The following is a 20438-nucleotide window of genomic DNA, read 5'->3' on the forward strand; positions in this document are numbered from 1 at the left end:
TACATATTGCTTATTTTTAATTTCTAGTAGGATTTAGGAAGTACACTATAATTGTAAAAGTTCATTCAGTTTAAATTTCTATAGATAAATATATGTGCAGAATTTCATTCATAAATTTAGAGTAAAAACAGCTGATTGTGTTTTCATTCATTCAGTGATAAATGAACTATAAACATTAAGGTTATGTGAAATCTAAGGATGGAGGTGTGTAGTGACATTAATATAAACAGTTGCATCCGCTGATAATTGATACTGTGACAGTTTCTATGTATCTATCATTTCGACCACACACGGGTTCATTATCTGCACATAGTTTAATAAGGTTTTTATTAGGATTATAATCATTCTGTAACTGAAGTTCGATCGTTTGAGTTGTATAATAAATATTAGTTATTACTTCGAATCTGCTTTCATATATGTAGCATAAGATGCCACAGTTGTATTGATCTATGGAAATACTTTCTTAATCAATTCGACTATTTTTGACGTGTGCCGTTCTGAATAATGACATTGAAAAAGAGAGGTGACACATCTACACAAAAATGCATACATTTATTGAACATTCGTTATATATTTACTGTATAATCTACTCATTCGTACAATAAGCCTGTTCTACTTTGAGTTAAGAGATACTGCTCTAATCAGATCACCTTGATTGGATATAAAAAATAAGATGTGGTATGATTGCCAATGAGACAACTTTTCACAAGAGACCAAATGACACAGAAATTAACAACTATAGGTCACCGTACGGCCCTCAAAAATGAGCAAAGACCATACCGCATAGTCAGCTATAAAAGGCCCCGAAATGACAAATTTAAAACAATTCAAACGAGAAAACTAACGGCCTCATTGATGTAAAAAACAAATATTTAGCATATCAACAAACGACAACCACTGAATTACAGGCTCCTGACTTGGGACAGGCACATACAAACAGAATGTGGCAGGGTTAAACATGTTAGCGGAATCCCAACCCTCTCCCTAACCTGGGACAGTCGTGTAACGGTACAACATAAGAACGAACTATAAAAATCAGTTGAAAAAGGCTGACCTCATCAGATGGATACAAATAGAAATACATGTATATAATACGTATATTTCCTTGCCTCTATGCACAAAAGAGAAATCGTTGAAACCAAATTCGTAGTAATTTTTTTATCTCAAACTTTTTAAATAGTTTAGACTAAGACAAAAATCAATATTGCCGTTATTACTTGGGAAGGCTTTCCTAAGTAACATGTACTGAATTTGTTTATGGTAGAATAAGAGTACATTTAGGTGTAAAAATGTAAGTACGAATATGCGTGAGAATCAAATTTATCATCAAACTTTGCAGATTTATTTTGTATGTGAACATTGTCCCTGAGCGGAAGAAGTATGTTGAAAAGTTCTGCATTTTGCTATGGAAACCGGTATATTGCTGAAATCTACGTGTTATACCTTTCGATGATTTTGTTTTTCAAATGGTCTATACCTTATGTGTTTGTGGTTTGGTTTGTTTGTTGTCGCCTTATACCCTCAAAGTCTTTCATTCATATCTGATTCAGTGTTTGTACAATTACATAATGTACATGATTACAGTGTTCAACATGTACATGTTCGTGTACACAAATAATGATAATAACTATAGAAATAGATAATAATTCGTAGTTTTAAATAAACCAAAAATTATTAACAATTATTATTTAGGCATATACTTTTTAAAACAATCCCTTGTAATAAGAAGGTTTAAGATATCAAATACACAATCATATTGAACTATTTATTGATGACTTACCTTTTAAAATTATACACAGCTTTAATCTTAAGGACGTATAATTGAGATTACCATCGTCCCCTAACGACGAGCTTCATGTGCTTTACCAGTTATCGTCCATATCTGACACTATAACAGGTGAGTGCTGTGTATGAAACTATTATGACTATGTTGTGCATATTTTAAATCGATTGATTTTTTGTATCGTTTTAATGTACTGAATATATTTTTTATATCACAAGTTTGTGTTTGCTGCTTAAAAGCTTTAATGTAAATATATATTTCCTTTTAGTTTAGATAATATATAATATGCCGACTGTCCTTAATTTCAAGTTGCATTAATGGCAATGCAATATTTAAGTTCTTTATGATTAAGTAGATTTCAGTAAAAAGCAGTAACACAATGTTAATTTATTGTTCTTGTATTGCCTCTGTTTTAAAAATTTCCACATTGTAAATGTCGAAAGTACTTTTCTTCTAAATGACATTTTGTCAACTTATACATTCTAGCGGATGAAAAAGGTGAATTATAAACATGTGTATGAGAGTCGTTATAATCGATCCGGACGATATCAAGAGCAAATAACAAGAAAACAACCGACAGTCTACTAAAAACAGACAGAAAACCAAAGATGAGCCCACAAATACCACTAGAAATGATGGTGATCTCAAGTTTTTCAGAAGGCTAATCGTTCTTCGTTATCATAAAAATGAGAAGATCAGGTATGATTGCCAATGAGTCAACTCTCCACCAGAGTTCAAATGAAGTGGATGTACCAAATGACGTTAACAACTATAGATCACCGTACCGCCTTTAACAATGAACAAAACCCATACCGCTTAGTCAGCTATAAAAGACAATAAAATGACAAATTTAAATCAATTCATACGAGAAAATAATAATGCTCTTCAGAAACAACAGAAAATATAACAACGGAAAGAATTAAATAAAGTATTCAAAACATTTTGTTTTCAAACGATTACTTCTTAATACAAACAGTAACAAGACAGACAGAAATACTAGACACAACATACCATGTATGACGTACCGTCGTATATTTTCAATGTGACCCTCTTGTAGCTACTTCACTTACAGTGTATTGATCGGATACACGTTTTAGATAACAATCATATCTTGCCAATATGCTAATTTACCTGTCCGATAACACAGCAGGTGAGTTTAGCTTTTTAAATAATTGTTAAATAAACTTTGATAAATTTTTGGTTTTATCTAAACAAAATAAGAAGCATTATTCACTTAATAATCTTTTTTAAGTTGGCTAGTATCATTTAAACAAGCAAGCTTTCACAGTGTAATTTAACAAGAGAACAAGGTCAATATATTAAATGTTTTAACATTGTTATGAGGATAAACGACTAGACTAAACGAATTAGGTTTACGGTCGACATGAGAAATTTGGTATACGATACGATGTATTTGTGTATCAATTATCTTATATCTTAAGATACCAAATGGGCGTCTATTTTTTAGATTTATTGCGTGTGCCTTATTTAGATTGTGAGTTGTTTACTAGTGTGGATTTACATATTCTGATTGTGTAAAAAGGTGTACTTTATCAATCTAATTCCAGGAAGCTTGTAATATATTGCAATAAAATCTAATTATATATGTTTTTAAATGTTATTTAAAGTAGATAAACGGATACCACGTCCCGATGAATAGCTATCCCTAACAAAAGAACCTATAGTACGCACCACATAAGAAGCAAATAATGTAACGGATGCATGAAAATAATAGGACTATAAAATTGAGAATGGAAATGGGGAATGTGTCAAAGAGACAACAACCCGACCAAAGAGCAGACAACAGCCGAAGGCCACCAATAGGTCTTCAACACAGCGAGAAAATCCCGCACCCGGAGGACGGCTTCAGCTGGCCCCTAAATTGCTATTCAGCACTTTTACATCGGTTTGAATTGTATCAAAAGCTTGACTGTATAAAGCAATTTTTTTAGAAGTTAAAAGATGACCACCATGACGATTTCAGCTTTCCCAAAGTCAGCTTTTCGTTTCGCAGCAGAAACAAACCCGCTTCCCATACCTATTAAATTTATATATCTCAATTGATGCATATTGCACGTGCATGACCATATATATAAATCGCGTTTAAAGAAATGTGCTCATGACACAAAAAAGGCTCAATCGGGGTTATATGGAAAAAAAAGACTGTAACATAAGTGTTCCAATCACCACGTCATATTGTTTGACCGAAACGATTTTTCTGTTTCTTAACTAAAAAGCGGCATTCTGAGATATTTTGATATCAGTACAGTCGTCTCATCTGCAAAATGTCGACTGTGTCTTATTTCGTATAGTGACATTTTAAATGCATGTTATGTTTCATGATGATGCATGCAAGCAGTTTAGAAGAAACTGTCACTGTCGACACATAACTGGTCTATAACGATTCCCATTTTGTTCATCTTGATTTGTATCTTGCAAATTGATAAACGGTTTTTGATCAACGGAAATCTCTGTTGACTCCAACAAGTTATAAATGTACCATGAAATCGAAAATAATTCGATAAATAGTATAACAAAACTTCCAAATACTAAGGTGAATTAAAAAAACGAGAAGTCCATAAAAACTGACAAAAAATCAAACGTTACTAATCAACGATCACGTATTTAATTGATTTTGGGGCAAAAGTGGGAATCCTATTTTGTGTGAATTTTGATATTTGCGATTAGTAACAAGCGTAAAAAATTTATAGAAGGAATTTCGATAGCGCTTCTATTTGATGTTTACTCTGTACATGCTTTTATACATATGCCACAACAAATGAAAACAACACGTTATAAATTCCATGCGTCCGAAGCGCTTTTCTGGATTTACTTTCATCAGGAACGCTCATAGACGAATATTTGAAAGCCAAGGATGTAACACAACATGAAAAGGTAACAAGGTAACAAAATGAAAATATAATCAACCGGAAATAGAAAATTGCTAACTAAAAAAAAGATTGATTAGAATAATAAAATACTGACTTTATTTTTGTAAGTCATTATTTTTCAATCTTTAGAAAATCGGTAGATCATTATATCAACATAGGTCTGCGATTCTAGAAATTTTTTTTTGCGAATTTTAAATTTTGCTGTCAGCTGTAGACCGCGAAATATTTCCAAAACTAGATTGCCGGTTATAAGGTATGCGAAAAGGCAAAACAATTTACTATTTCAGCACTTTAATCCAATTCAATTGCAGACTTGTATATAATCGGTTTTGTTTTGTTTTTTGTTTTTTTCTTTTTTTTTATTAATATTCTTGTTCTGTACACTATGTCTTTATCAATACTTTCAGAATGGAATTATTCTTTTGTTGTAAATTATGCCTTTAATTAATATTTTCAGAATGGAAACTGTATATTTCCTTTGTTCTCCTTGCATAAACGAAGAAAGTTCAAAGACAGTATCCGATGCTATTGCCTTCTGCTTTGAATGTAAGGAACACTTTTGCAAGATTTGTAGAGAACTACATTCTAAATTTCCACCAATGAAGGATCACAGTGTAATTCCATGCACACACATGACTGCGTTTCCGATAGACATACTAAACAAAACTTTCCAATGTGATTTGCATCCTGAAGAAAGAGCCCAATATTATTGTTCATTTCACTGCAATACTTTCTGTTTTGTCTGTTTGACAGAGACACACAGAAGCTGTAGTTTTAGAAAATTATCGGATGTTTCAAAGGGTGTAAAAGAATCAAATAGTTTCACAGAAATGCAGAATCAATTAGCAATGAAATGTAAATCAATGAAGAATATACTAAACAGTAAGTCGGAAAACCTCAGTGATATGCTCCGACAAAAAACGGAAATAGAAACTGAATTGTCCTCATACATAAGTCGCATCAACACTTATTTGATTGATTTAATTCGAAACGTAAAAACAGTTTATGACCAAGAATTGCAGAAGCTTCAAAAAGATATAGAACAAGCCCGAATTCGGGAAAAAGAACTTCGCAAGCAAAGAAATGATCTAGAAGATATTTCAAAATTTTGTTCCGATGACGTAACATTTTTATGCATTAAAGAAATTGAACGTTCATTCCGAAATAAAGAAGAAGAAATTGAAAATATCTTGACAGAACCAAACCGTACTGATTTGGCAATAAACGGAATAGAAAAAATTAAGGCATTATTAATAAATGTTGAAAAACTGGAAATTGAACCTTTAAAAAAACATATTCCTGACGACATTATAACATTGTCTCCAGCCCAACTAACCGTACAATCAGATACAAGAACATCAATGACAGGTACGAGATTAACACTGAAAGAACATATTGATATTGCAAAAATGGGTGTGAAAGAACCGGTAATTATAGATTGTACTATATTTAAAAGTGGTCAGATCATAGCCATTGAACAAACACATACATGTCTTCTCGAGTTTACATCTAGTGGAAAGTTATACCGTAATGTCAAGATTTCGTCTCAAGCATTAGGAATAACAGCAATCGATGCCAATCTATTTGCACTTACCGAGAGCGGACGGGATACAGTTCAAATATACAATAAACAACGTATGTCTTCAATATTTGAAGTATCCATCAGAGACCATTGTAGTGGAATAACGAAGTATTCCGATAGTAATGTTGTGGTTGGTTGCAATGCCGGAGGGTTAGTTTTAATCGGAAAGAATGGGGAAAAAGAGAAAGTTTTCCATACAAAAGAACTAATGCATTTAAACCAGAATATTTGTCTAACATCGAACGAGAAAGGCCAGATCTTTTGTTCCTTTTCAAAGAATAATACTGTTTTATCAATTGATTCTAGAGGGAAATTGCGATTCACATTCGAGAGTGACAAACTTAGAAGTCCACGTGGAGTTACAGGTGATGGGAATAATAATATATTTGTTTCTGGATACGATACAAACAATATCATTTGGATAAGTAATGACGGCAAAAACTCAAAAGAAGTTCTGAATTCTAGAAATGGAATCCAAAACCCAAGGGGAATTGATTATGATAAAATCCTAAAAGTTCTAACAGTTTGTAATAAAAACGGTAGTCAAATGTCTATATATAGTATGCAATGACAATTTATATTAAATAAAAATCTTTACTATTAAAATGCCTGTGAAATCCAAGTTGGAATTGCATAATGTCAAAGGAAGTAAGGAGAAACATGTGTTCATGCTCTTATTTTACTGAAAATTAGGTCATGAAATAGAGACTTGTTACAACTGAAAAACAAATAATATAATGTTGTTTTATGGCTTTGTTTTAATGAATAAATCTTTTTCAATATTTTGATGTGTGATAAAAACATGAACCAATTCCAAGGTATATTTCTCACTTTATAGCTAATTTAGAAATTTGACAGATCAGCAAGCCAACAAATTACATACTTGGAAGAGTTATCAATTGTAACTTTCCAACAAAGCATTTGATAAATTTGGTGCAGTTTACTGTTTTCACATGAATTTGGTTTGGATAGTGCATCGGTATTGAAATTATTTAATTGATAAATGCTAAAACATAATATTATTTCTTTAATAGCTCTTTCAGATAAAGTTTATTGTAGATGGTTTTGGCCTTTAAAATGGAGAAGGATTTTGACTATAGATAAGTTAAAAAGTAATATGAATACACTGTAAAAAAAAAAGGGAAGAAGGTTTTCATTGATCAGTTGCAATATGTACAGTTTTTTATTCGAATCTTTAAACATGTATTGAAAACCTGTTGAACAAGATGACAAATCTTTTTCTTTTGAGTATGAATAATTCGATGATTTGTTTATATCTGAGCTCCATTGAACCATACAACAAATTTTGTCAGAAATCAATACAATTGAGAATGGAAACGGGGGATGTATCAAAGAGGCAACAACTCGACCAAAGAGCAGAAAACAGCCCAAGGCCACCAATGGGTCTTCAACACAGCAAGAAAATCCAGCACCCGGAGGCGGGCTTCAGCTGGCACCTTAACAAAAATGTGTACTAGTTCAGTGAAAATGGACGTCACACTAAACTCCGAAACATATAAATGAACCAAAATAAAAAAAAACATACAAGACTAACAAAGGCCAGAGGCTCCTGACTTGGGACAGGCGCAAACATTCGGCGGGATTAAACATGTTTTGTGAGATCCCAACCCTCCCCATATACTTCGAGTCAATGTCGAATAAATAAACACACAGCAGTACGCACAGTAAAACTCAGTTTAAAAGAAGTCCGAGTCCGATGTCAGAATAGGTAACAAAAGAAACTAAGCAAAATGACAATGATACATACATTAACAAAGGACTACTAGCAGTTACTGACATGCCAGCTCCAGACCTCAATCAAACTGATTGAAAGATTATGTCTTCATCATATGAAAATCAAGCACAATCCTTCCCGTTAGTGGTTTCGTGTCGTACCAACATAACATGTTTGTTTCTAATGTTATAAAAATGTCGTTCAATTATGATGTGAAATCGGGGTAGTACAACAAGTTATGATTCAGAAAACGGCATTGAAAACTAAGTGTTGAGTGAATCATTTACCTAGTCGATTACAAATGTAATAGTAATTAGGGTATTTAGCTACCCGAGACTGGACACAACTCTTGAAAGCTCCCACTGAGGTTCTAGTTTTAGCACTTCCAGGGAGAAGATTTCATGAGCGTACAGTCAGAGGTATATAATAATGCAAATACATTATATTACCCGAAATGGTGTTTTAAAACCCGGTTACGTAATGGATTCGTTGCTTACGCGAGGAGAAAGCGATTGTTCGGTTAAGCGAGAGTATTTCTTGAGAAGAATATTCAGCCGCAATCATTTCAAGATTCAGAGCAATATTCTGAATATTGAGATGAATAAATGAAACAACCTTTTTCAAGGATATCATCGATGTTCCTATTACTACAAGAGTTAGACAAGGAACCTGATTTTGGTTTTACGCCGAAAATCAATAACAAGATATATTTACAATAAACAAGTAAGCGTTGCTAATATTAAAATCACAATGATCATGTAAAGAGTCGTATGTACACGCGGAATTTCTATCGTCACGCATTTTCGCTTGAAAGCATGAACTGTACACATGAGCGGATCATCATGTTTGTCATTCGAGATTATTCAGTAGCGCATTGATCAATTTGAAGTGTGTCTCAACATGTAAAGAAAACAATGGGAGACATCAAGGAACAAAAGACATAATATGTTATCATAATAAGAACCATGCCATCTGCTGTTGAATACGACTTTGTAGTTGAAAAACAGTTTTATTTGTACATAACCTATCTGACGATGCATTTATTCCCCAATGCATTTCCACTTCACTCAACTTCCACCTAATTCTTCTCGTATGTTTGTTTAGTGTAATTAAAAACAAAATACATGAATTGCTATGAACAAAAAAAACAACATCGGAATGCACAACTTTTTAAAAAACCACACCAACCACCAACAACCGACTACTTCGGGAAAATCTATTTCAAAACAATGACAAAATTAATGCATTTTACTCTACCGGGTGTATATAATATGTCCCTACTCTGGTTGAATATTTCTATTATGTGCAAGTAGAAAAAGTCGAAATTGTAATTAACTTAATTTGACAAATTTCCATACTGAAAATTAACCACCAATGACCAATGAATATAATAGTTATAATAGTTGATAACTGGAATTAACAAAAATTCTTGACGGTTCAACCTATCGAATCTGCCGTACCGGTAGCCGGTAATAAGGGATAATGACAAATATTAAATGTACTAAAGTGAGATTTAAAAAAAGAAATCATCGTCTTTGTATATTCTGGCAAGTTTGATAAACATTTGGTTATTGTTCTCTTTGAAAAGTGAGGAAATCAATAAATGAAAATTGCATACATCGCCAGTATGTGTAAAAGTATATAATAATTTTGGTAAACAGGGAGTTATGAGCGATCAATGTGAAAATGTATAAAAAATATAATGAACTTGTGAATGGTAGCATGAACGTACATTCTTTAACAATTAATGCTATGTTTATAAAGTGTTGTTTTCATTTGTAAGATAATGATTATATAATGATAACATCGACGATCAAATTACATAAAGACACAAACAATGAAAATTGCAATGTTAAGAAATATAAGCCAACAAAAGAAGCACAAAATAAGTAAACAATAAAGAAGGTTATGAAAATAAAATTCTGAATATTGTTTTTTTGTAACAAGGTCGTTTGAAATGTTAAATACACAACACAGTGTGAATAGCTTACCTTTAAATAATCTTAATTGAGTATCGAATAATCGCACACACTTAAAGAGCGACCAAGGACGTATTGATCTAAAATACATGAGAGATAACAATCGTCTCTTTACAATGAGAGCATAGCATACATTGTATCTAACATATCAGGTGAGTGTTGTGTATAAAAACATTATAGTCTGTAAATCATGTCGAATTATTGATATTATTCAAGTTATTTAAGCACTTATTATAAGTATCTTTTTTGTGCTACATTATAAGCTTGTTACGTTGTTGTCATTATATTATCGTTGAGGTCATGTGCAATATAAACCAACTGTTCTTAAGGTCAAATGATATTAATGGCCCTTCTATATGCACCCGGGTGCATGGTGACAATGTTTATTTTTTATTTTTTTGTACAATCTGCACAATGTAAACGTGGAAACGAGGTCATACCAAATGACAAAATTGTGTACACTATGAACATCATTGGATGTTGTCAAAAAGGAACAAGTTCCACAAATTCCTATTGGCTGAACTTGACATTTAAGAGGCTGCCTTTAAACAATATCAAACCATAGCAATATGTCACAAGGTAAAATAATCTACGTTTACACACTACTAACACAGCAAACTAGTCGACACTTTTTTATATTTATTTTTTTTTTTTTTTTTTCATTTTCAATATTCTAATGGATAACATGATCTTAACTTCAAAATGAAAACTATATCATTCCTTTGTTCCCTTTTTACTAAAGACGAAAGTTCAATGGCAGTATCAGAGGCGTATGCCTTCTGCTTATAATGTAATGAGGACCTTTGCATGAGATGTAGAGAAATTCATTCAAAATTTCCATCATTGAAGCATCATAGTATCATTCCATATACACACATTACTGCATTCCCGATAGACATCATAAACAAAACTAGTGAATGTGATTCGCACCCTACAGAAAAAGCTTAATTTTATTGTACAAATCACTGTAATACTTTCTGCTTTGTCTGTTTAAAGAATCACACAGAAAGTGTACTCTTATGAAGTTATCATATGTTTCACGAGGTGTTAAACTGTCTAATAGCTTCATAGAAATACAGAATCGATTGACTGCGAAAAGGAATTTAATGAAGAACTTACTAAACATTAAATCAGAACACCTGAAAAATATGCTCCGTCAGAAAATGAAAATTGTAACTGAAATGTCCTCATATATAAGCCGAATCAATACTTGTTTAATCGATTTAGTTCAAAATTTTAAAACAGTTTATGATGAAGAACTATACAAGGTTTTGAACGATTTAAAACAACTTCAAGTACAGGAAAAAGAGTTTTGTAGGCAAAGAGATAATCTAGAAAGTATTGCAAAAATTTTTTCCGATGATATAACATTTTTATACATTAACGAAAGCGAACGTTTGTTTCGAAATCAAGAGGAAGAAATTGGAAATAAATCGAATTCAAACCGTACTGTTTTCACAATAAATGAAATTGAAGAAATAAAGGCATTTTTGAGAAATGTTGAAAAAATGAAAATTGAACCTATGGAACAAAATATTCAAAACGACATTGTTCCGTTGTCTCCAGCACAACTTACATCACAACCAGAAACAAATGAATCGATGGCATGCCACCCAGTTGCAAAATAATCACTAAATAAAACATATAAATATTGCAAAAATGAGCGTCAAAGAACTGGAAATTATTGATTGTACTATTTTTAAAAGTGGTCAGATAATAGCTATTTAACAAACATGTCTTCTCGAGTTTACATCTAGTGGAAAATTATGCCGTGATGTCAAAATATCGTGTCAGGCATTAGGAATAGCAGCACTCGATGATAGTCTATTCGCACTTACCGAAAGCGGACGGGGAACAGTTTAAATATACAATAAACAAAGTATGTCTTTAACACGCAAAGTAACTATTAGAGATGACTCTAGTGGAATTGTTAGATATTCCGATAGTAATTTTGTGGTTGGTTGCAATGCTGGAGGTTTGATGTTAATCGGAACGACTGGCGAAAAAAAGAAGATGTTCCATACAAAAGAATTATTGCATTTAAACCAGAACATTTTTTTAAAAGCGAATGACAAAAGCCAGATATTCTGTTCCTTGCCACAAAGAGATACCATTTTATCAATAGATTATTAAGGGAACTTGCGATTCTCATTTCAGAGCGAAAAACTTAAAAGCCCGCCTGGAGTTACAGGTGACGGGAACAGTAATATATTTGTTTCTGGATACGAAACAAACAATATTCTTTGGAATCCAAAGTCCTACAGGGATTGATTATGATAAAGTCATGGAAATTCTCGCAGTTTGCAATGGCAATGGTAATCAAATGTCAATATACAGTATGAAATGACACAGTATAAACCATTTCTCTGTTATAAGAATGTTTGATATATCAACTATAGAATGTGAAGTTCTAGGTAAATACACTTCACTGGTCATCTTGTTATGACATTTTTTGTCGGGGAATAAAAACGCAAGACGAAAGGAAAACAAAGAATTTGATGTTGTTTTGCGGCTTTATTTCAATACGTACAAATATTTCAATATTTAGATAAGTAGAACAAACAATTGTTTATCATGTTTAACACAACGTTAACACAGCTACTAATCGTTACTCATATGGAATTTGGTTTTTTTTCGATAAATTGTCAACCAGTGTGATAATTTGGGATGATAATCATCTCTTAATTACTCCCAGACTATGCTAGATTCAGTGCAGAGGTTATTGTTTCAGCTAAAATTTAGTTTTAACGATGCGTTGTTAAAGCTATTAATTCAATAATGCACTTCGTACATTTTATAATCGTTTAAAATCATAATTTTACAACTCTTTGATACGAAGAGTTGATGTCAAAGGGTTTTGACCTTTCGTAATGTACAATGATCTTGACCGTAGATCAAAAAGGTTATCTAAAAAATGGACAGGTTTGACTTATAATGGTAAAACTTTTACAAATTGTGACTTGGATGCAGAGTTGTCTCATTGTCACATTTTCTTATATCAGGTTTCAATTTTTATTTATTGTAAATTCAGGAATTATTTCGAGGTTTTTATTAATACTTATAAAGCGACTGAATGAGTATCACATTAATAAGAACTCGCATTCTTATATCTGATACATATAGCTGCATGCAGATTTTCTTGAAATCGCAAAAAAACTAATCTCGTTTTTTAGACCATTCTACAAAATTAGCCATAAAAAGTGTAAACAATATTTTCTGAAGTTACACTAATTTTAATTTGAAAGGCCATTCAGAAGCGTAAAGACGATAACATTTGTTGCCCTTGTGGCCACGTTGGTCTACATTTTTTCTTCTACAGTGATCACTAGCCATGCATCACTGATGTTGTGATTTCGAGCCCCGCTAGTAGCATTGTGTGTTCAACTTCAATCTTAAGATAGTTCGGGGGTTTAAATGTTCGCGCCGTCTGCGCATGAAGTTCCGCAATGATATCGTAAGTCATGCTTATTGTCGTAATTTGCCATAACAATAACAATTGAGTATTAAAATACTCTTTTTTATTTAACTACATTGAGGAAGAGTTGAATAATTAAAAACTGCAATTTCAATACTTGATAAAGTTTATTTTTTTCAATTTTCATTGTAGAAAATCTACTACCGTTCTAAAAATATGGAGCATGATCTTTAAGATGGAGAAGAGAGAAAGACAATTATAATTCATAATTAAAAACCAATTGTTCAGAGAACAATTGAAGGTCTTTCCACAGCAATTTTTAAATTTATTGAAAAGAAGCTAGTTAGTATTTACTCAAGTTAAAATTGGCATCTTATCATCAGTTTCTTCATACTGATGCGATAAATAAGTGGTTTCTATATACTTCTGAGTGAAATAAGGGAGATAATTAGCTACTTCCGGTGAAGTTAATGTCACTTCCGGTCTCATATAATAGTTTCTTTCACACTGAAGTTAATGAATTGAAATTACAAAATATATGGATTCCGAGTACTTTTCCATCAAGAAAGTGCAAAAATGGCTACTTCCGGTTTTCTCAAGGTCACTTCCAGTTGTCATTCTTCAAGGTCATATGTTATCCAACCTTTTGTAAAAGGTCATATGGCTTTGTAATGAACCAAGTTGAAGTAATAATCAATTAATCTTATAATTGGACATTTCAGGGGCACTTACTCCTATAAGATGCCATTAGATTGTTTCAGCTCTAATGTAACATATCTTCATTACAATCAAGCAAATATTTTGCACTTGTTGTTTCATATATATCTTTAAAAGTGTTTGAGAAAATGCAAAAACAAGGAAAAGTCAAAATTGAGAACTTGACCTTGACCTTTGACTTTGACCTCATTTTCTAAGTTAGGACCTAGGGACCTCAAATAAAAAGATTCCAGGGTTATACGGTTAACGGTTTATGAGTTAAAAAAAAGCATACCGACAAATTTATTATTAGGATGTGACAAACAATTTAGAAAAAGAATTTTGTCGATATCTTTTTTTGTTACAAAGGAGATGCACACACTTGATAAACAGTGAATAGGGACATTACGCCTACAAAGAAAATTGTTCGGCTTAGAATGGGTAAAAATGAAAAGCGTATAAACTGTATGATACTATATAAGAAAAATCTTATATCACCGAAAAGTGGAAAGACCTAATAATCGAACACGTGAACTGCTTTTCATGAATACTGTAACGCAGGTCAAAAATTATAGATAACGATCTTCATTTTGGTAGCTTATGAAGCAGTATCATCCTTGTCTTACACTAGAAAAGGTCCGGCAAATATGCAAAAGATTGATGTAAACAAATCATGAAAAGGTGGAAGACTGTTAAGTATGTACTAATGAATTGAATGCAAGTGCTCAAAGAGCGATTCGCGACCCCTAAAATTTTTTTTGCAAGCCGAAAAGCGGAAATTATTTCAAAACAAAATCAGTAAACATGGTGAACAACAAAACAATGAGCCCAGCCCTTCTTTTTCAGGCTGAAATATACTTGTATCCATAGGCATAGCTTTTCCAGCAATTTAAAATTTGCGAAGTGTTTTTTGTTATAAATAATCCTTCAAAATGTACTTTAAATAGAAAGTAAATTACAAATAACGAATAGCATATCATATTAGTATTAAATGGTCTTAGGCCAAATAACACTGGAAATAATTCAGGGTCAATTAAGGTCGTAGCACATACATTGTATTAACATTTAGAAATGCATACTGAAGCTATAGTTATAATTTTTTTTTTTTTTTTTTTTTTTTTTTTTTCTCATTTCTATTGCATGCCTTTCCACATGTAGTCTCAAAAGGCATATATTTGAACCACTTACTATCCTTACTATCCTACAGTAGAAGAGAAATATAGTATGTGAAATGCAGCAGTTACAAAAGCCATTGTAAAATGTAAATTTAGTGAAATTTTTATGATGGACATTTGACTTGCTTCATAAAGGCTGTTAGACGAGGACCATTCATACAACACATTTTGCACATTTTTTCTGTGATTATCTACTTTTCTCTAGATTCCGAGTTCACAAATGAATAATACAACTTAATAAAAGCCTTCCATATGTTGTACTATTACGCCACTGTCCAAAGTTAGGGGGGTTGACACTTTCAAACATTAACCCCACCACATTCTGTATGTCCCTGTCCCAAGTCAGGAACCTGTAATTCAGTGGTTGTTTTTTGTTGCTGTGTTACATATTTGTTTTTGTTCATTATTTTGTACATAAATTAGTCCGTCAGTTTTCTCATTTGAATTGTTTTACATTATTTAGTCATTTCGGGTCGGGGCCTTTTATAGCTGACTATGCGGTAACGGATTTTGACCTATAGTTGTTAATTTATGTGTCATTTGGTCTATTGTGGAGAGTTGTCTGATAAGCAATCATACCACATCTTCTTTTTAGATTGAAACACAAATATTGACACACAAAAACCTATCAGATAGAAAGTCAGAATGCCACTTATCCATAAAAACCTTGCAGACTCTCAGCTCACACTTATCATATGTCGTAACAATCATGGTTTAAGCATAATAATACAATGTTCGTCATGATTGAATTCACTTTGCAGAATTAATAATTATTGATTAAGTTATACATGTAACAGTATGTAGTTTACTAGTACAGTTCACTTTTCATGGACAGAATTAATAAAGTCAACAATGTAGATTAATTAAAATCAGGCTATGAAAAAAAAATCAGATTGACAAATAGTCATGATTATAGTTCTCATACAATAAAAGTTATATTTTTATCCTAAATGGCAAAATGTAATTTGGTACAAAAATTTCTTCTTCACACAATGAATGTACTTTTAACATACAAAAATGCCAATTTGAGCATGTACATGTACAAATGTAGCATTATAAGTCAATAAGGCCATTATACAGGATTCATAAGAATTTAAAAAATATATACAAAGAGACATCATGGGAAGTGAAAGTTAGTGCTTCCTGGTGTTGGAATCCCCACTTTTTTGACGATCAATGCTTTTGAATGGGAACATATGGTTGGAACCCCTTAAAATTGGCTGTATCCGTCCGCCCCTGACTAAAATATCTGACAATTGCACTTACACAATTTAAATATCCCATTGAGTAGACCTTAATATCTGCAATGTACTCCTAATATTTACTATATGCGTTGAATATTGCTATGGTGTCGTCGTCCGCGTCAGCGTCGTCCGAAAACACATTTAGTGAATGGATCTCTTTGAAATGTTAACAGAAGGTTCAATACAACAAAAGGAAGGTTGGGATTGATTTTGGGATTTATGGTATCAACAGTTTAGGAAAAAAGGGCCAAGCACAAGCAATTTTGTAGTTTCCGGAAATAACTTGTTTGTAAGTGTATAGATTTCTCTGAAATTGTACCACAAGGTTCAATATCACAAAAGGAAAGCTGGGATTGAGTTTGGGGGTAATTCCCCCAAACGTTCAGGATTTAGTGGCAAAAAGGGCCAAATCAAGCATTTTTCTAGTTCCATACAATAACTTGTGTTTGAGTGTATGGATCCCTCTAAAATTGTACTACAAGGTTCCATACTCACAAAGGGTAGGCTGGGATTGAGTTTGGGGGAAATTACTCCAAGGGGGGGGGGGATTTTTTTCCCCAACTTTTTTGGGGTACTGGTAGCTCATTATTGTGCAATAGCAAGAAATCTCAGTATTGCACAATATCACAGTATTGCGCAATAGCAAGAAATCTTCCATTCCACAGTATTGCGCAATAGCACAGTATTGCGCAATAACAAGAAATCTTCAATTCCACAGTATTGGGCAATATTAATAAATCTTCAATTCCACAGTATTGCGCAATAGCAATAAATCTTCAATTCCACAGTATTGCGCAATAGCTCAATATTGCACAATATCACAGTATTGCGTAATAGCAATAAATCTTCAATTCCACAGTATTGCGCAATAGCTCAATATTGCACAATATCACAGTATCGCGTAATAGCAAGAAATCTTCAGTTGCACAGTATTGCACAAAAGCAAGAAATCTTCAACTGCACAGTATTGACTAATAGCAAGAAATCTTCAATTAAACAGTATTGCGCTACAACATGGTATTGCGCAATAGCAAAGTATTTCGTTTCCGTTCTCTAACTGAAGTTTGCCTCAACCAAATTGTATGAAACTTATACACAATACTACCAAATAATGACAATGAAGAGTCAGCGAGCGGCACAAGCTCTTGAGAGCCTCTAGTTTTTTTACACCCCCATACCATTTTGGAGGTACGATAAGTATTTTTCAATTTCAACCCAGATGCAACCATCTATCCATTCAAGACAAGTAATGTTTGTTTAAGTGTACAAAAGTGAACCTAATGTATGGAGACTGCCTTCAAAAGTTATGGTAATCAATGGTGGAATCAAAAAAATTAATAATTAAAAAAATAAGTGAAGTCCTATGGAAGTTGCATATAGGAGATATGTGAACTATGACAAATTACAATTGTAGAAATGGTTTTTTCCATGCTTTACCATGCAAACTATGAAAACTTTATATGTTTTAAAAAATTTGTGGGAGGCTCTATTTTGAATTAAATATCGAAATATATGAAAATAGCAGGAAACTGGATATTGCGGCTGCTTGTCCCTACCAAAAATTACTAAAGTGTCCCCTCCCCCCCCCCCCCCCCCCCCCCTTTACACATACACAAAAACAGAATTGGAAGGTAGTTAACTGGTAGTTAGAACCATCACACCCTAACTACTGGATACGCAAATGCTAACACTAATCTATGCCTGTTTCATGTACGAAATGTCTTATTTACACCATATCGCATGGTGTTACTCCTCAGAAAGGAGACATATAGAGTACATATACATAGCTAAGTCCTTGTTTTACCATAATTGACCACAAAGTCAGTTTGGTAAACAAAACATTCTATATGCTATTTGTATATCTAAAAATGATACTTAAAATAATCCTTTGAAGTTTTAATTAATTCTTACAAATGAAACTTTAAAGCGATATGTTGATGACATTTGAAATAGAGTAATGGCTCAGTCCGTGTTTTACCATGGGAAACCCCTAAAATTGAAATAAATTTTTGTTTCTGCAAATAGTACCTAATTACCCTTCCAAATTTTATTAAATTCCCTTGAAAAGTTTAAAGATATGATGATATCAAACTTCTCCATTCATAAAAATTGCTTTTTTTCTGAACTGTTACTTTTAGTCTGTTTCAATGGTAAGTCAGTCATAAAAAATAAATATGTTTTCTTATATTGGCAGTGACCCCCAAATTTTATTCCAAATTTATAAAACAAAGACATCAAGCTTTTCAGTATGAAAAACTTAGCAACTTCTGTCATTTTTTTTTTTTTTGCTGTGAAAATTCAATCAAAATGGTTTTATGTCCATTTTTCCTATATTCAACCTTTTTGCACTTATTTTCAAAGTTCAAAAAATCTCTTGGATGGCTGCTGACCCCCAAATTTTATTCTGATTTCATAAAAAAGAGACATCAAGTTTTCAGTATGAAAAAATGAGCAACTTCTGTTATTTGTTCTGCTGTGAAAATTCAATCAAAGAGGTTTTATGTCCATTTTCCCTATATTTAACCTATTTGCACCCATTTTCAGAGGTCAAAAAATCTCTTGGATGGCCGGTGACCACCAGATTTTATTCCAATTTCATAAAATAGAGACATCAAGCTTTTCAGTATGAAAAAATGAGCATTATATCGCATAAAATCAAAAAAAATAAAATTCCGCGAAATTTCATAAATGATCTTGGCGCATTAACGTCATGTCATAACATGACGTTATACGAATGAAAACTCTCTATAGTGTCGAAGGTTTTCCGTTATGTATACACCCTCAGTTCGCATAATATCGCATTAAAACGGAGTTTTGAGGTAGGTGTTGTTTCAATTCCATTTTATTGCATTATTCTCAAATTTGTGGATTTCAGCAAGTCAACATGGAGGCTCATTCCTTAATAACGACATGTCAATTGTGGATCTGACAGTAAATAGTAGCCAACGAAAAAAAAAGGTTTGGGTTAAGAATTGAAAGGATTGAACACATTTTTGCAATGGTTATTTAAGAAATTATCCATGCAAGACTTAGATTAATTTGAAATTTGTAGCTTTTATCTTACAGAGGGTAAGTTAGAACAGCCATACCCACGGCAATCTTACCTTTGCTACAGTTTTTAAATTGCCGTATTTGTCCTATTAGAATCGAAATAATTCATGGAAGCCATAGATTTGTTGGACATTTACACATGTCCTGGGCCGTGATATTCGAATTTTATCCTGAGCTAACGCTAACCCTCAGGATAAAATTCGAATATCACGGCCCATGCCATGTGTAAATGTCCAACAAATCTATGGCTTCCATGAATTATTTCTTAATTTTCCAAAGTGTAAAACAATATGTGTCTACCCCTTGTTCTATGAATGGCGTAACCAATTTCTCAGATTATTTGATGACATCAGAATCATTTGTCCGTTTCTATTGTGACACTTTGAGGTACCCGATTTTCTGGTTCTGCAGACTACAAACTCATGTTTGGTTCTATGTCGGATATCAATAGAAAGATACATATAACCCATCAAAAGCGAGCTGTGTAAGTATTCAGATCATCATTATCATGTAAAAAGTCTTATTTTCATGTTGAATTTCTACTACTGTGAAATGATATTCAAAGTTTCAGCTTGATAAAAACAAAATGAGATAGAATAGTAACCGGTAACATGAGAATATCATATGTCAACCCCCGTTATATGACGTCCAAGTTATGTTCAAAATTGGAGAGAGAGCAGAACATATAGAAATGAGCGGATCAACCTGTTCGTTAGTCGAGATCTTTTGGTAGCGCGTGGTCATATATGAAGCGGGTAACAAAATGCTAGAAACAATGTAAAAAAAACGTGATAAATCAAAGGAATAAAAACATATGTTATTATAATCAGTACAAACCCATTTGACTTGCAGTGGTATTATGGTTTCTATATTCATAAATTATCTTT

At 32.6% G+C, this 20438-nt stretch overlaps 1 protein-coding gene and 1 long non-coding RNA gene across 42 annotated transcripts in view; both read left to right on the forward strand.

Annotated features, from left to right (window-relative positions):
* The first annotated feature begins 1786 nt into the window (after positions 1 to 1786).
* Positions 1787 to 7041, forward strand: LOC127711483 (uncharacterized). Of its 2 annotated transcripts, none has more exons than XM_052217552.1 (2): positions 1787 to 1897; positions 5132 to 7041. In XM_052217552.1, exon 2 carries the CDS (start codon positions 5133 to 5135, stop codon positions 6825 to 6827), a length of 1695 nt encoding a protein of 564 aa, XP_052073512.1. In that variant the 5' UTR covers positions 1787 to 1897; position 5132; the 3' UTR covers positions 6828 to 7041. The 2 variants fall into 2 exon arrangements, with proteins under 2 accessions (XP_052073512.1, XP_052073513.1); XM_052217553.1 differs by lacking the exon at positions 1787 to 1897 and adding an exon at positions 2812 to 2933.
* A 2947-nt stretch (positions 7042 to 9988) lies between these two features.
* The window catches only part of LOC127711496 (uncharacterized), a 73291-nt gene continuing 62841 nt past the window's right edge, over positions 9989 to 20438 (forward strand). For 39 of the 40 annotated variants that reach the window (XR_007986728.1, XR_007986758.1, XR_007986761.1 and 36 more), the window contains exon 1: positions 9989 to 10122. This is a non-coding gene — a long non-coding RNA (uncharacterized LOC127711496). Of the gene's footprint in view, positions 10123 to 12127; positions 12286 to 20438 lie in introns of all 40 variants that reach the window. The other variant, XR_007986736.1, reaches the window with a different exon arrangement.

The sequence above is a fragment of the Mytilus californianus genome, unplaced genomic scaffold (genome assembly GCF_021869535.1).
Source record: "Mytilus californianus isolate M0D057914Y unplaced genomic scaffold, xbMytCali1.0.p SCAF_8, whole genome shotgun sequence".
Taxonomy (NCBI): Eukaryota; Metazoa; Mollusca; class Bivalvia; order Mytilida; family Mytilidae; genus Mytilus; species Mytilus californianus.

Excerpts from the sequence above, each read along its gene's own strand:
- LOC127711483 (XM_052217552.1), top strand. The coding sequence starts at position 5,133 with ATGGAAACTGTATATTTCCTTTGTTCTCCTTGCATAAACGAAGAAAGT.